This window comes from Thyridium curvatum (assembly GCF_004353045.1).
Source record: "Thyridium curvatum strain D216 chromosome Unknown NODE_23_length_467585_cov_82.455940, whole genome shotgun sequence".
Lineage (NCBI taxonomy): Eukaryota > Fungi > Ascomycota > Sordariomycetes > Thyridiales > Thyridiaceae > Thyridium > Thyridium curvatum.
The window spans coordinates 95,958-111,191 of NW_022156778.1; the positions used below are offsets into that span (position 1 = coordinate 95,958).

Here is a 15,234-nt window from a genome sequence, read left to right on the forward strand (position 1 = left end):
GAAAAGGCGCGTTGCGGACGTGCAACCGCGTTCCGGAAGGTGGGGGGGCCAGCAAAGGGGGCAGTCCACAGCCTATGGAAAACGTGCCAGCACGGGTCGCGGCCACCTGGCACCCCTAGCTTCGCACCCCCTTGCCGCCGCTCGGCCATCGATGGACTGGCAGACTATGCCCTGCCAGCCAGTCAGACGCGTCGGCATTGCCAGAATTCGATACAGAGAGAGGGGGGTTTTCACGCTCGTGATGAAGGGGTGATGAAGGGGTGCCGTCGATGGAAGGGCGAAGAAGGAGTCAAAACAAACAAACATCCCTTTCATCTCCACGATCAAAACAAGCACGCCAAAGGCACGAGTGTACCCCGTAGGGCAGCAGATACCCTAGCGAAACGAGGCCTGACTGGAAGGCCCGGGGCATCTTCTTGTATCGAACTCGGTGTAAACAATGTGTGCTTGCTTGTTAGAAGAGCCTATTTCTTGCGAGTTGAAGTCTGTAGCTAGAAACCCTGAACTCCTTCGGGATACAGGGTGAAGAAAGCTCTGGTGGGGGTCCTTTAAAGTGCGGCTAAAATATGTGAGACCAGACTCCCGCTCCCTCTCCAAGTTCCTGCTACCATACCCGACATTTTTGACAATTGGCTCAGAGGTGACATTGAAGATCTGTGATCCTGGTGGGGTGTGTTTTGGGTTGCTTGTACCTTAAGGTTTTTGAACGTGAGTGAATTGAGTGTGAATCACCAGCCTCACAATAATGAACGCACTCACAGTGGGCTTGTAGTGGGGTTCTGCTGACGAAGTAGGCGGCAAAGTTGGAGCGATTCATGGGCGACGGCAGCTAACGAAGCCCCACTGGCAGCAGAGCCCAAGCATAAAGGAAACGCCTTTGGTCAAACACAAGCCCATCGTTCATCCTCCCTCACAGATACACAACACTCGGGAGACGTGACGCGGTAGACTCTCATTCTACCATCAGCAGCACACTTTGCACAACGTCTACTCAGTCAGACAACGCCCATTGTGGGATTCTGTGTCGTCTTTCGCTAGAGATAATATATCAGAGGCCATAACAAAGGCCAGGTCGAAAAGCCAAACAATAGGCATTGAGTGATCTTGTCGTTTTCTTCACCACGGATCCGACAGCAGCACGCATTGGCCCCGTCAATTCCTGCTTGCAGTCCATCGCTCATTTCATCAATTTCATCGAGGGGATCATCCATTCATTCAGCACGAGGGAGTAAGTAGCGGTGGTACGTTGTACTTGTCCTTGACTAGAGGGAGGTACATCTGCCCTGCTACTACTGACCTTAACTACCTTAGTCGTGTCGAGCTGCCGCCGCGCATCTGGAGGGAGGCCAGAGGCCCATCTGGCGCTAGCCCCAATCCGGACAAGCCGTTTTCCCAGGCCGCCCAGCTTTAGCGCGACAGCCCAGCTTCAACTTCCCTCGCCAACTTCCTTCCCCATCAACAACATCACCCAAACCTCCCACTCGCCCATCCCGCCAAAATGCCGCTCAACGCAGAAAGTGTTGGCGGTGCCGTCCTGGCTTCCTCGTCTAAGCGACCCATCACCGAGTCGCAGAGCCCCTCGATTGCCAGTCCCGCCAGGATATCGACGCCGCCGCCTCCAGAGAGAGAGAGAGTCCACCTCGACGTCAAGCAAAATGTCGACAGCGGCAATACTCGATTGTTGTTCCAGGCCGGCCGGGTTACGGACCTGCGGAGGAGTAGCAATCTCGACGCCGATGCCGTCGATTATGCCCTGCGCAGAGAGTTGAGCAGGCAACAAAGGGAAGGCACACCGGGCGCGAGCCCACATAGGAAACGACAACGCATCAATGGCGACAGGTGAGTACTGCGCTAGGCAGATTCCAAAATCGCTACAGTGCCATGGCGGGTAGGAGGACTAACTCTGGGCTCTCAGGTTTATTCCCACAAGGTCTGGCCAGGACCTTCATGCCAGTTTCAGTCTTCTACACGATGATGGATCCCCTGCGACTCCTTCTCGACAGAAGAAGCGAACGCCTCATGGCGAATTACATTTCCAGCGAAGTGAGTCCTCCAAACCTTGCTTATTAAATGTCTCTATGGCAACAGTTTGGACTGACAGCTGCCACAGCCGAGGAAGCGAATCGTACCTTCTCCACGTTGCTACGAGCGGAACTTTTTGAGAATACTATTCCTCAAGCGACGCCGACCAGCTTATCGCCCGAGCATACTCTTGGAACCGGGAGAGTGTCCAATGCCCATGATGGGACCAGGTCACATACCCCACCAGCCAACCCGTCCTCCTCAGCGCTGCCCACCTCTATGACCCCCTCAACACCTCACAAAAACCTCTTCTCATACATGTCCCCCCGCCATCATAGCAACATTGCGGGGCACCCAACACCTACGAGGACGCCGCAAAGCCGGCACGGACCAAACCTGGACACCCGCTCAGAGATTTACAGTCTTTCGCCTGTCCGCTTTGGTAGCCAGCAGATGCTCCTGAGCCCGCGACGACAACCAAGGGCGGTGAGCAAGGTCCCGTATAAAGTATTGGACGCGCCGGAGCTCGCGGATGACTTCTACCTCAACCTAGTCGACTGGGGGAGTGCCAACGTCTTGGGTGTAGGTCTCGGCTCGAGCGTCTACATGTGGAATGCACAGACGAGCCGGGTTAGTAAGCTGTGCACACTGGAAGACGATACAGTAACGAGTGTTTCTTGGATTCAAAAAGGCACGCATATTGCCATTGGCACCGGCAAGGGCCTCGTTCAGATCTGGGATGCCGAGAAGACTAGACGCCTGCGGACCATGACTGGCCACACGGCCCGAGTCGGCTCATTGGCGTGGAATACCCATATTCTTACTTCGGGCTCTAGGGATCGCTTGATCTATCACCGAGACGTCCGCGCCCCAGACCAGTGGCTCCGGAAATTAGTCGGCCACAAGCAGGAAGTGTGCGGGTTGAAGTGGAACTGCGAAGACGGACAGCTTGCCAGCGGAGGCAACGACAACAAGCTCATGGTCTGGGATAAGCTCTCAGAAACGCCCCTGTGGAAGTTTTCGGATCACACCGCTGCGGTCAAGGCGATCGCGTGGTCGCCGCACCAGAGGGGCTTGCTTGCATCCGGAGGCGGTACTGCCGACCGAAGGATCATCTTCCATGACACCGTCCGAGGTACCGTTATCAACGAGATCGACACCGGCAGCCAGGTCTGCAACCTCGCGTGGTCCAAGAACTCGAACGAGATCGTCTCGACGCACGGCTATTCTCAGAACCAGATCGTCGTATGGAAGTACCCGTCCATGACCCAGGTCGCGAGCCTCACGGGTCACACATACCGTGTACTCTACCTGGCCATGAGCCCCGACGGGCGCGTCGTGGTCACGGGCGCCGGCGACGAGACGCTGCGGTTCTGGAACGTGTTTGGCCGGAGGCCCGGGGCGAGAGAGGACAGCAGTGATGGAGGCGGCAGGCTATCCGACTGGGGTGTCATTCGCTGAAGACTGGATGGACACCCCATTCAAAAGCGTTGTCATGTCTGTGTTTTATAATAATGTCCGAGGGATGATAGCGTGGTTTGTTTTTTCAGGAGCGGTTGTGGTTTTTGACAGGAGCGGTTGTGTTTTTCAGTAGCGGTTGGGTTTTTTTTGTGACAGGAGCGTCTGGTTTTTTTTTTGGCAGGAGCGGTCTCATGATGTATTTGTTACGGATGGAAAATACCAAACTCCCTCATATTAGAAGCGATAGCTGAAATGGCATTATGAGCGCTTTTGGCTACCTTTGGCCAAAGGAAATTGTAACACCTTCTCTTCTCGAACTTTGTCTCACTGTGACAGAGTTGATCAAGCCAAGTGTTTTGTGACTGGGCAAGACCTGATCGAGGAAATGATTGTCGGGATTGAGATCCATTCTGATTGAGGGTATAACCAACCATACATGTAATTCTTACTGACTCCTCGTTCGCTTGTCTGTAGACAAACACCCCATGTCTGACTTGAGATGAAAACATTCACAGTATCGAACACCGATTACAGCTGACATGATCTCAAATGCAGAACCCTTCACATCTTCCCCCCATGAAACACCTCACAAAGCCATTTGCATGGACTTGGAAAAAACGAACGACTCTGCAATGCAAGCGCGGGAAAAAACCAAAACATCGATGCTAATGATGAGCTACCCGCGACGAAATGAGCGGAAAGGTTGGGGGGTATTTCTCCAGAGACAAGAAACTACAAACAACAATGACGACTTCGCAGAAACACCAGTGCACCGCATACATGTACTCGCTAATCAGAAACCAAAGGGGAGCGGCTGGGAAAGAGCAAAAGCTTCGAAATCATGTGTGTTGAACCTTCCGAGGCCGAAAAAAAAAGTCTCTACCAAACATTTCCATGCAAATCAACATGTCCCCGCTTTCGCTGAAATAGAAACGACTCAAAAGATCATGCACCAGTCTCAAACTCGACGCCCTTCCTCTGCCTCGCGACATCCTTGGCGCCCGTGTCCGAGCCCGAGACCTCGGCATCGGAGGCAGCCCGCTGCTGCTTCGAGGTCTCCTCGTTGAGTAGCGGGATCCTGTCAAGACTGCTGCTGCGTTCCACCTCGCCGCCGCCGACCTTGGAGCCGATACCCTCCGCCTCCGCCTCCTTCTCCTGGTGCGGCGCGAGCGGCGGGCTGCCCAGGCCGACCGACTCCGGGCTCGTCTGCCACTTGGCGACCTCGGCCTTCATGGCCTCGAGCTCCTTCTGGAAGCGCTTGCCAAACACGTCGATGTAGTACGTCGCGCCGTTGTAGATGGACCACGTGAACACCGTCATGAGGAACGCGGCGCTGGCCCAGCGGCTGTAGAACCACAGCGGGCAGGGCAGCATCGTGGCGCAGGCGAGGCCGTACTGGATCAGCATGAAGGCCGGCTCCTGCAGGACCTCGGGCAGCGACAGCACGAACTTGCCGACCATGGTCTTGGCGTACGACTTGCGCAGCCAGGTGAACGAGGTGGGGCGGCCGGCGGCGATCTTCTCGCGGCGGCGCACCGTGATGAAGAAGTAGTACGAGAGCTGCCAGATCGCGTACGGGATCGTCGACCACAGCAGCATGGACACGAGGTTAACGTAGGCCGTCGGCGATCCCTTGGGCGAGTACTTGACGTTGTAGATGCCCGGGAAGCGCTTTGCCTGCTTTTCTGGGTCGAACAGGTGCACCATGCAATGTATTGTCGCGCACGGCATGACGTGGATGAACAACGAGGTAACCTTGTCGAAGCTGTGGAAGACAAGCGAGTTGCGCCACAGGATGATGGCGACAGCGTTGTTGCCAAAGGCCAGGCAGAAGGTGGCGGTGAAGAGGCGCTTTGAACTCGGGAATGCCCATATACTAAGCATCAGCAAAAAGTTGACGAAATAGCAGAGATCAGCCAGGAAGTAGTGGTAGCCGCGTCGGTGGTAGGTGTAATATCGGATGGGCATGTAGTACATGATCTGCACCGAGTACCAGAGATGCATGAGCTCTGGGTAGGCGCCGATGATGTAGCCGCTCATGAAGATGTTGAGTACGCCAAAGATGAAGGACACCTTTTCCCGAACCGTGATTACGCGCGTGTCGTTCCATTGTTTGCCCAGCCTGTCGATGCTGCGCTGCATGCGTTTCCGGTAGCGGTCGAGCTGCTCGTCGGCGGTGGGCACGCGATGCCTCCATTCCTCCACCATGCGCTCGCGCGCAAGCTGCCCTCTCGACGTCAAAGCATCGCGCGACTTACGCAGCTTCTGCGTCTGCGCCGAGATTCCCTTGGAGATCTTCTCGAGGTGTTGAGGGAGGGCAAAGTTGTCGAGAAGGTCGAGGACGGTGAGTCTGTCCAGAGGCGGAATATCCCAGTCCTCCTGGTAGGAGCTGCTATTAGAGAAAGAAGGGTTCCTTGACAGTCTCGGGCTCGCAGAGAGCGTGGGACCAAGCGTAGGTGTGTCTGCGATAGCCTGTTCGGGAGAGGAGCCTAGGGAGGGCGTTGTTGCTCCCTCTGGGGTGTATATGGGCTCGCTATCCGTCAGAGTCCCCTCGGATTTTGCCTTGGGCACCGGTATGGGCGCAGAACTTTCGGGTTCCGCCATACTGAAGGTCCGTACGGGGTATTTCTTGTGGTCGTTGTGGAAAGAGACGCGACGAAGAGCTGTGGCAGCTCTAACAACTATCACGTCAGCCATGGTGATCGTTCCCCGAGCGCAAGAGAAAATAACCACTCTGTGGGAGAGGGCGAGGGTAGGGCAAGGGGACGGTAGATATGCCTTCAGCGTGGCGGCTCCCCTCCACGATATCCTGGAGGCAGGGTGGGCTCAAAAGTCCCATCAAGGGTCTTATGCACGGGAAGGGCAGGGGTCCACGGCATCTGAAAGAAGGTGACTCAACATACCAGGTACGGCGCTGACAGAAGCGTACTGATGTATCAGGTGGGCAACAAAGAGCCGCGCACTGCGATCTGCCCCGTCTGTACTCTCGGAGGGTGCCCCTTGTGGAGCCGATGCACGAGCCGGCTCGGGCAATCTTGGTGCTAAAAGTTGATCGAGGACTCCCAGATGGGTATGAATAACAGCGGAAATAGATGCAAGAGGAGTAAGAGCGCGTTGTGGAGGGCCAGGTGATGGGGTCCAGAATCGCACATGTGTCAGGATGTCGAGGAAGCTTGAACGCTTGTGATCATGGCTTGGCCTGGAGAAAGCTTGGAAAGGGTGTTGACGTTGCGCGCAGCGCTAGCGTGCTCTGAGCGAGGCCCGCAACTGGCCCGTCATGGCCCCTGTAATGCCTTCAGCTTGAGGGGCGTGTAGGCAGATCCATCACTGGTTGGACAGCTCCGGGGCTCTCCAATGGCAAGCGAGCTAATGCAATAAAGTTTCCAAGTGGGACTCTGGTAGAGATAAGATAAGGCACTCCTTTGGGCAATTCTACCTTGACGTGCCTAGTGTCTGTTCGTGTAAGTCAAAACCAGGCTGCAGATCTGGACATCGTGGTTTTAACATATTTCTTGTTCATCAGCATCGTTTTCTTTCCACCTAGATAAGGGCTACATTGATTTCACTTGCTTCATTCAAGATCTCTCAGGTTCAGAATCATCAATCTAAAATTGGTATATTATGAGAATGGATGGAATGGAGCCTAAACGGCGAACAACGCGGCACATGAGACAAATGGCACCAAAACCATCATACATAACGGTCATCGTCTTGCCTGCTTAGCAACCTCCTTCCCAGATGTCAGTTCAGCTCAAAGTGGCCTGCGGGAATATCAACAGGGACACAAGACTTACCTCCTCCACCACAACCTCCGCCTCCTCCTCCACACCCTCCTCCACCGCCTCCGCACCCTCCTCCCCCTCCGCCTCCGCATGCTCCCACTCCGGCACCACAAGCTCCGGCCGAACCCCCTCCGCCGCCGCAGCCGCCGCCGCCTCCACAAGCTGCGATCTGTCAGTCATGGCTTTGGTCCTTCTCCTTGGTGAGCCAGACTTACCGCCGCCTCCTAAGCAGGACGCTCCGAGATTCGAACCTCCGCATCCCTAAGCGCTCATGTCAGTGATCTTGCCCTCAAACTTGTAGGTCACCCAATAAGGGCGTTACTTACCCCCATCGATCCGCAGCCCCCCGGCCCACCGCATGCTCCCGCGGCCACGCCATTCGCGCCACAGCTGCCCTCGCAGCAGGTTCCTGCCTGCCCTTGCCCCATATCAATGTGGCACGGGTCGCCGCCTCCGTACATGACCGGGGTAAAGTACATGGGATAAAAGAACGGCATCGATGCTGATATACCGTCAGTTCGTTTGACGCCATCGTTCGCGAAATGACAGCATCATTCTTACCAGCATAGGAGTAGCCCCAGTTGCTGTAGTACCCTTCCTTGGGTGGCATCTTCCGTCCCTTCTTCTCCGCGCGCCGGCATGCCTTGGCATAGCTTTCGTCCAATCGGCGCTGGTGTGCGGCTCGCATCTGCTCGAAGACGCGGTACTTGCTGTTCTTCACGTCCACGCCTACCAAGTTCGTCTTGACGGCATTGTGCGCCGAGATGTGTGCCGATTTGTCCGGCGGGCAATAGTTGGCAGTTCCCGAGTCGTGAAACTTGTCCGAGACTGCCTGAGGTCTTAGTATCGCCCAACAAACAACAAAAACCAGGGTCTCTCACTCTTGTCCTGCTTCGAAGTCCCCAAAAGCTTGCCGACAGATGAGATGTGGGATGCACGGATGCCTTTTGAATGTTAGGTACGATATTGACTGTTCAATTGTAACAACTTACTCTCGCAATACCAGCAGGTACACTCTGAATAGACCTCGTCGTACGTCTCCTGATAAATCTTACTGGTCCACTCAAACGCCGTCGATAGTTTACTCTCATCAATCTTGTCATTGTGGTCGATGAACTTGCCCGTTGCCTCCAATGAATACCTGTAATACGCCCCAGGACAGAGCTGGTGTGTATGCCAAGCCAGGTCGACATCGAGCGTGGGTACTGCCACATCCCCCGGGTGCGTCGCCATGATGTGGAAGAACCGGCGATATTTGGCCAGCAGACGGGCCATGGTGTCAGGCGCCGCAGGGCTGTGCAGCCAGTTGATGTCGACCATCTTGTCGACAAAGATGCCTTGGCGGAGGACGGCGCCGGAGAGGTCCAGCGCGAAACAGCTGCGGTTATCCCAGTAGCGAGACATCATCTTGCGCACGGCCAGGCGCGGGGCGGCCTTCAGCCTGATCGAGGTGATCTTGTTGGCCAGCTCCCAGGGGATGCCGTTGATGCGCTTGACTGCGTAGTTGCTCGCCAGCACCTCCTCGATGAGCTTTCGGGCCTCGTGCATGCTCGGCATGGGGTGCACGGCCGGCCAGTCGAGGTCCATGACGCCTGTCCTGAGGAATGATCGTTCGATCATCCGGTTTGGGAAGGTTCGGGCATCCTTGTTGGCGCGGTTATCCGTGGGGAGCAGTTCCGGAGTGCCATTGCCGAGATGTAGAACTGTGCCAGGCAAGGGGAACTTCTTCCGTATCAGGTTGGTGCAGTCTTTGGTAAACTTGGAGACACATAAGAAATCGTTTGTAATGATGTCGGCACACAAAGGACATTTGAAAGAAAAGTTTCCGTCACCGTACCCATTGCCAATGAGTCCCGGCCGCCTGCAGAGGTATTTAAGCAAGGGTGGTCCAAGACGATCCAAGGAGAAGGCAGAGCAGGAAATGCCGACTCTAATAAACTTGGGGGAAAATACGTACTCGGGCGCCTTGGCTGATTCCTCCGTATTACATGTCGTCCAAGGTATCTCGACATTTTTCTTACAGCTAGGGCATTCCCGCTCTTTGACTATCGGGTCATCCGTGTTGTTCCAAGCGCAGCCCGTGTGCGCGACCCAGGCAGCCTTTCCATCGTCGGGTACATCGTAGTTGAAGTTTGCATCGATTGCTTCGTTGACTTCACCCCAGGGAATGCCATTCCTCCAGAGTGTTCTGGCCTGATATCTCATACAGTCTTCTAGGAATGCTCTCGGATTCAGCATGTGGGAGTGGAAAACCATCAAGACATCTGGAGAGATATTAGCCCCGTCCCTGGATACATGGAACAGTATTGCAAAGCAGGCTTACCGAGTGGCATCATCATCCAACCCGGTCGCTTCTCATCTAGATCAGTTGTGGGGAACGCATCGTATCTTGGATCAGACGGGATAGTCTGATCCTCCATCGTCAAGTCGAGCTTAAATGTAGCGTTCCACCATATCTCGTACCGGTCAACAGCGCGGGCAACGAACAAGGCCCACCTCTTCTCTCGCAACTTGCTCAGGAAGAACTTCTTGTCCTCATCCGTCGGCGACGGGGAGCCTCGCTCCTCAAGAATGCCCGTGCCTCGGACATGAAGGATGGCGTCGTCGGCTCGGGAGTTCCAGAGACCAAAGAGTCCATCGGTGTAACCGATGTCCTCCTTCAAGTCATGAAAGGCGTGTAACAACTTGAGATGCGCCAGACACAGGTCTGGCGTAGGATCCTGGACAGCATTCGTGACCGTGAGCCGAGCAAATGCAGCGGTGACATCAATAGCCGGCTGGCGACTGCTGGACTCCCCTTGCGCCGTGGAAACGCTATAAGGCGGTGGAGGGTCCGAGGCTGCTGGCTCTTGGAACGGTTGCTGTGAAGCCTTGTTTTCTTTTTTCAAGAACGAAGGCATGGCCGGCTTGGTATAGAGGCGTCTTGTTGTTTGTTCACTCTGATTATCACCATGTGCTTTGGCTGTTTATATCACCGAGTTTACACATTCGTCGGCTGCTGCAGGATGTACCGGAATATATGATCGGATCCGTCTTAAATCACAAGGCAAGAGCTGAATGGTACCAGCAGCGAGAAATGCTCGTCTTTTAAATACACGGACGGACCAGGTGAGACCACCTCCTCCATTGGGGCTGAATATCTCGAGAACCGGACTATCGGCAGAGTTCAAGCGGGGTGGTCGGCCTTGACGTAGTCGAGGCCATTCAGATCTACTCGCGGGTGCAGTTGTGGAAGTGACCACCTGCCAAGCCATTGTTCAAGCTCATCTCTAAGAGGCTTGGCTCGGGAGAGCTGCAGTTCGTTGACTTCGTTTACTGACACAGCCACTGGAAGATCTGCTGGGGTGGGGTCACGGTCTACTCCGTAGGTACTTTGTACAAGTACAAGCACACACCAGTGAGTGCCTGAGTCAGGTGACCCGAAGCTGCCCGTCGCGCTGGCCCGTGCGCCTGTGTCCTGCCAGACGTGCTTGCTCCCCCGCGGTCGCAATTCGTCGCGTAAAGTTGATCGCATTTCGCGCTGTCAGTCCCTCCTCCATCACCTACCTACTGCCCCGAATGCGACAAGCTGCAACAACGCCACAACTTGGGGCAGCTGCAGCCGTGTGGGATGAGACATTGACGTTTGATTCCGTCCGACGGCTAGACCATCGCGTTTCTGATTATCCCAATCCCGGCGTGCCTGAGTTGTGTATGCGGGCCTCTTCTCCATCGCGAGACCTCATAACCAGCTAGACGTCGCGCTGCTTCGCGGCATTCGTTCTTCACAATGGGCAAGCTTCTGCGGCTAGAGCTTTTCAGTACGTGACTAGATATACTGCCTATCTGCTTCACAGACAATTGCTGACTCTCGCGGCAGACTTCAAGTCCTACAAGGGCCACCACACGCTCTTGTTTGGCGATTCATATTTCACCTCAATCATCGGTCCAAATGGCTCCGGAAAGTCCAACTCGTAAGACATTTCTCGTCTTGCCTGCATTTTAATCAGCAAAACATTTGCAGTAGTTGCTGACAGTGGCCCTTTCAGCATGGATGCCATCTCCTTCGTCCTCGGCATTAAGTCATCCCACCTTCGATCAAGCCACCTCAAGGACCTGGTGTATCGGGGCAGGGTCATGAAAACATCAAAGATCAACGAAGATGGCTCAGCAGCGGCCCCGGAGACGAATGGTCAGACTAATGGGTACCAGAACGGGGAGGACGACGAGTCGCATAAGGCGTCAAGGGGCGACCCCAAGACTGCCTGGGTTATGGCGGTCTACGAGGACGACGCTGGCGATGAGCAGAAGTGGAAGCGCAGTATCACGAACCAGGGTGCAAGCGAGTACAGGATAAACGACCGCGTCGTCACTGCTCAGCAGTACAACGAAGCTCTCGAGGCTGAGAACATCCTCATGAAAGCCCGCAACTTCTTGGTCTTCCAGGGCGATGTCGAAGCTATCGCTGCGCAATCGCCACAAGATCTCACCCGCTTGATCGAGCAAATCTCTGGAAGCCTGGAGTACAAGGCCGAATACGAGCGGCTCAAGGTGGAGGAAGAACAGGCCACGGAAAACCAGAGCTTCCAGCTGAACCGTAGGCGGGGTATCAACTCAGAAATCAAACAATACCAGGAGCAGAAAAAGGAGGCAGAGAACTTCCAGAAGAAGACAGAGGAGCGCGATGATGCCGTCGTCACTCACATTCTGTGGAAGCTGTATCACTTCCAGCGTGTCATGGACGAGTCCAGTGCCCAGATCCAGGAGCATCAAGACAACCTCAAAGAGTTTCGACGCAACGTGGAGACCTTTGAGAAAAAGCTTGAGGCCGCTCGACGCGATCAAGCCACTATCGGCCGGGAGGTCAGCAAGATCGAGAAGAACATCAGGCAAAAGGAGAAGAGCATCGAAGACAAAGAGGCGAGTCTTGTGCCCATCGATGAGAAAGTGGCTCAGAGCTCCAAGGAGATCGAGCAGCTCAAATCCCGCATCGAGACGGTGAGCAGGGATCGAGATACGCAACAGGCGACCATCCAAAAGGCCAAGAAGGACCTCGCTCTTGTTGAGAAAGCGCAGCAGCAGTTTGAGGAACAATGGAGACAAAAGCTGCAGAAGCAGGGCAAGGAGCTGAGCGATGCCGATCGCAAAGAGTACAACGCCCTGCGGGCCCAGGTCATGGCCAAGTCGTCTGAGAACCAAGGCCAATTAGATGCGTTGACTCGTCAGCTGAAGAGTGACGAGGTCACTGTCAACACTCTCAAGGGCAAAGTTGAGACCTACCAAGCCGCGGTCGAAAAGTACCAGACCGAACTGGACACTCTTAAGGAGCGCAAAGATAGCGCCCAGGCCGCCGTTCAGCAAACGTCGTCAGAGATTGACAAGAAGAAAAAGGAGTTCAACCAGCTGCAATCAGAGCGCATCCGTGTAAACAATACTCGCACGGAACTCGAGGAGAAGCTCCAGGATGTCAAGAAGAAGCTTGACAGTGCACGAGAGGGCATGCACCAGAGCAACAAAGAGATGCGGATCAAGGAGACAGTCTCGGCACTCAAGCGACTCTATTCTGGCGTGAGAGGCAGAGTTGGCGAGCTATGCAAGCCCAAGCAAAAGAAATACGACGAGGCTGTCATCAACGCCCTTGCCCGAGACTTTGACTCGGTCATCGTTGACACCGAGAAGGCAGCGGGTGACTGTATCCAATACATCAAAGATCAGCGCCTGCCGCCAATGACCTTCATCCCCCTGGACAACATCAAGGTGAATGCCACCAACTCGTCCATCAAGGGTATCTCTGGCGCACGCCTCACCATCGACACCATCGACTTTGATGCATCTCTTGACCGCGCCATGGCCTACGTCTGTGGTGACTCGGTCGTGTGTGACTCGCTAGAGATTGCTCGAAACATCGCCTACGTCAGGAAATTGCCCGTCAAGGCCGTCACAATTGATGGCTTCGTTGTCCACAAGGGTGGTCTGATGACGGGTGGTCGCCTTCCAGACAACAAGGGCAACAAGAGGAAATTCGAGGAGCACGATGTTCAGAACCTCGAGCGCATGGCGGAGAAGCTCGTCGAGGATCTGCAGAAACTCCCGCGCACCGACAGGCGGGGTCAGCACGAGGAGACAACCCGAGAAGAGCTCGCAGGCCTCGAGTCGCGGCTACACTTTGCACGTAACGAGATGCAGGGTTTTGACCAGAACGTCAAGAGCAAAAAGAAGGAGCTGGACAACGCCAAGCGAGAGCTACGCGAGTGGGAGCCGAAGTACAAGGCCGAGTCTAAGAAGCTCGAGAACACGCGCCAAACAGTTGCCAAGTTCAAGCAAGCTATTGCTCAGGTGGAGGATAAGATCTTTGCTGCGTTTTGCAAAAAGCTGGGCTACAGCGACATTCGCGCATACGAAGCGCAGCAAGGCAGCCTCGAGCAAGAAGCTACTGAGCAGCGCAACCAGTTCGAGGTACAGAAGCAAAGGCTCAAGAGTACCCTTAATTGGGAGACCTCGAGGCACAATGAGACTGCTACTCGAGTAAAGCGAATGCAAGATCAGCTCAAGCGGCTGCAGGCTGATATCCTGTCCTACCAACAGGACAAGAAGAGCGTTGAAGAGTCCTTGAGCGACGAGCAAGAGAGCCTGGCAGAGCTCCAGGAATCGCTTGAGCAGCTTCGGGCTGAGCACGCAAAGAAATCCGAAAAGGTGGCCGAAGCGAAGGCCGAGGTCCAAAAGAGGAGCAAGGACATTGATGCTCGCCTGAAGGAAATCAATGCTCTTGAAACGGAGGTGCAGAAGAACAGTGCCAGTAAATTCGCCCTGCTGAGGAGGTGTAAGCTCGAACAGATCAGCATTCCTCTGCAACAAGGCTCATTGGACGATCTCCCCAACGAAGACGCCATGCTCCAGCAGGAGACCGAGGCGATGGATATTGATGAGGGCGACGATGAGATCATGGAGGCCGCCATGGACGACTATGGCATCGAACTGGACTTTGACAGCCTGGATGAGGATCTCAAGAACGTGGGTTATCTCTTACTTTTGTATTGTATACACCCCCTTATGCAACTTGTTTACTAACACACATCCTAGCCCGACGAAGAGAACGTCGAGGAGCGTCTCGAGAACAAGATCGCGTCCCTCACGGCCGAGCTCGAGAAGCTCAACCCCAACATGCGCGCCATCGAGCGCCTCGAGTCGGTCGAGAACCGCCTGCGCTCCACGGAGCAGGACTTCCAGGACTCGCGCACGGCGCTCAAGGAGGCCAAGGACGCCTTCGACCAGGTCAAGGCCAAGCGCTTCGAGCTCTTCAACAAGGCCTTCTCGCACATCCAGGAGCAGATCTCGCACGTCTACCGCGACCTCACGCGCTCCGAGAACTACCCGCTCGGCGGCCAGGCCTACCTCGACATCGAGGAGGACACCGACACCCCTTACCTCTCGGGCATCAAGTACCACGCCATGCCCCCGCTCAAGCGCTTCCGCGACATGGAGCACCTCTCCGGAGGCGAGAAGACCATGGCCGCGCTGGCGCTGCTCTTCGCCATCCACAGCTACCAGCCCTCGCCCTTCTTCGTGCTCGACGAGGTCGACGCCGCGCTCGACAACGCCAACGTCGAGAAGATCAAGAAGTACATCCGCGAGCACGCCGGCCCGGGCATGCAGTTCATCGTCATCAGTCTCAAGACGGGCCTGTTCCAGGACAGCGAGAGCCTGGTGGGCGTGTATCGTGACCAAGACGTCAACAGCTCGAGGACCTTGACATTGGATGTGAGTATTTTTCTGTTTTCCTCGTCCTTCCTCTTGCGAACCTCGTATACTAATAGCACCCACCCTTTTCTTAGCTCCGAAAGTATGTGTAAGATTGCAAATAGGTTGAAAGTCTCTTTTACGTCTCGTTGCAGAACGTGGGATGCCTGATCCCCACGCTATTTGAGCCCACGAGTTGTTTTTGTTAGATCTGATGAGTTCATGATGGGCCAAGTTGCTATCGGGCGGAGGT

At 55.1% G+C, this 15,234-nt stretch overlaps 4 protein-coding genes across 4 annotated transcripts; 2 read left to right on the forward strand and 2 right to left on the reverse strand.

The window, feature by feature from the left end:
- Nucleotides 1–1,498: 1,498 nt before the first annotated feature.
- Nucleotides 1,499–3,483, forward strand: E0L32_004678 (uncharacterized protein; the record flags this gene model as incomplete). Its single annotated transcript, XM_031139115.1, has 3 exons — nucleotides 1,499–1,839; nucleotides 1,916–2,043; nucleotides 2,111–3,483. 3 exons carry the CDS (start codon nucleotides 1,499–1,501, stop codon nucleotides 3,481–3,483), a joined length of 1,842 nt encoding a protein of 613 aa, XP_030996831.1.
- A 945-nt stretch (nucleotides 3,484–4,428) lies between these two features.
- Nucleotides 4,429–6,180, reverse strand: E0L32_004679 (uncharacterized protein; the record flags this gene model as incomplete). The annotated part of the gene is made up of 1 exon (XM_031139116.1): nucleotides 4,429–6,180. One exon carries the CDS (start codon nucleotides 6,178–6,180, stop codon nucleotides 4,429–4,431), a length of 1,752 nt encoding a protein of 583 aa, XP_030996832.1.
- Nucleotides 6,181–7,224: 1,044 nt separating this feature from the next.
- On the reverse strand, nucleotides 7,225–10,165 carry E0L32_004680 (uncharacterized protein; the record flags this gene model as incomplete). Its single annotated transcript, XM_031139117.1, has 9 exons — nucleotides 7,225–7,427; nucleotides 7,481–7,526; nucleotides 7,592–7,767; nucleotides 7,827–8,093; nucleotides 8,147–8,209; nucleotides 8,258–9,126; nucleotides 9,223–9,235; nucleotides 9,287–9,529; nucleotides 9,589–10,165. The coding sequence occupies 9 exons, from the start codon at nucleotides 10,163–10,165 to the stop codon at nucleotides 7,225–7,227; spliced, it is 2,457 nt and encodes an 818-aa protein (XP_030996833.1).
- Nucleotides 10,166–11,034: 869 nt separating this feature from the next.
- On the forward strand, nucleotides 11,035–15,152 carry E0L32_004681 (uncharacterized protein; the record flags this gene model as incomplete). Its single annotated transcript, XM_031139118.1, has 6 exons — nucleotides 11,035–11,065; nucleotides 11,125–11,218; nucleotides 11,294–14,255; nucleotides 14,325–15,002; nucleotides 15,077–15,084; nucleotides 15,137–15,152. The coding sequence occupies 6 exons, from the start codon at nucleotides 11,035–11,037 to the stop codon at nucleotides 15,150–15,152; spliced, it is 3,789 nt and encodes a 1,262-aa protein (XP_030996834.1).
- Between the last annotated feature and the right edge of the window lie 82 nt (nucleotides 15,153–15,234).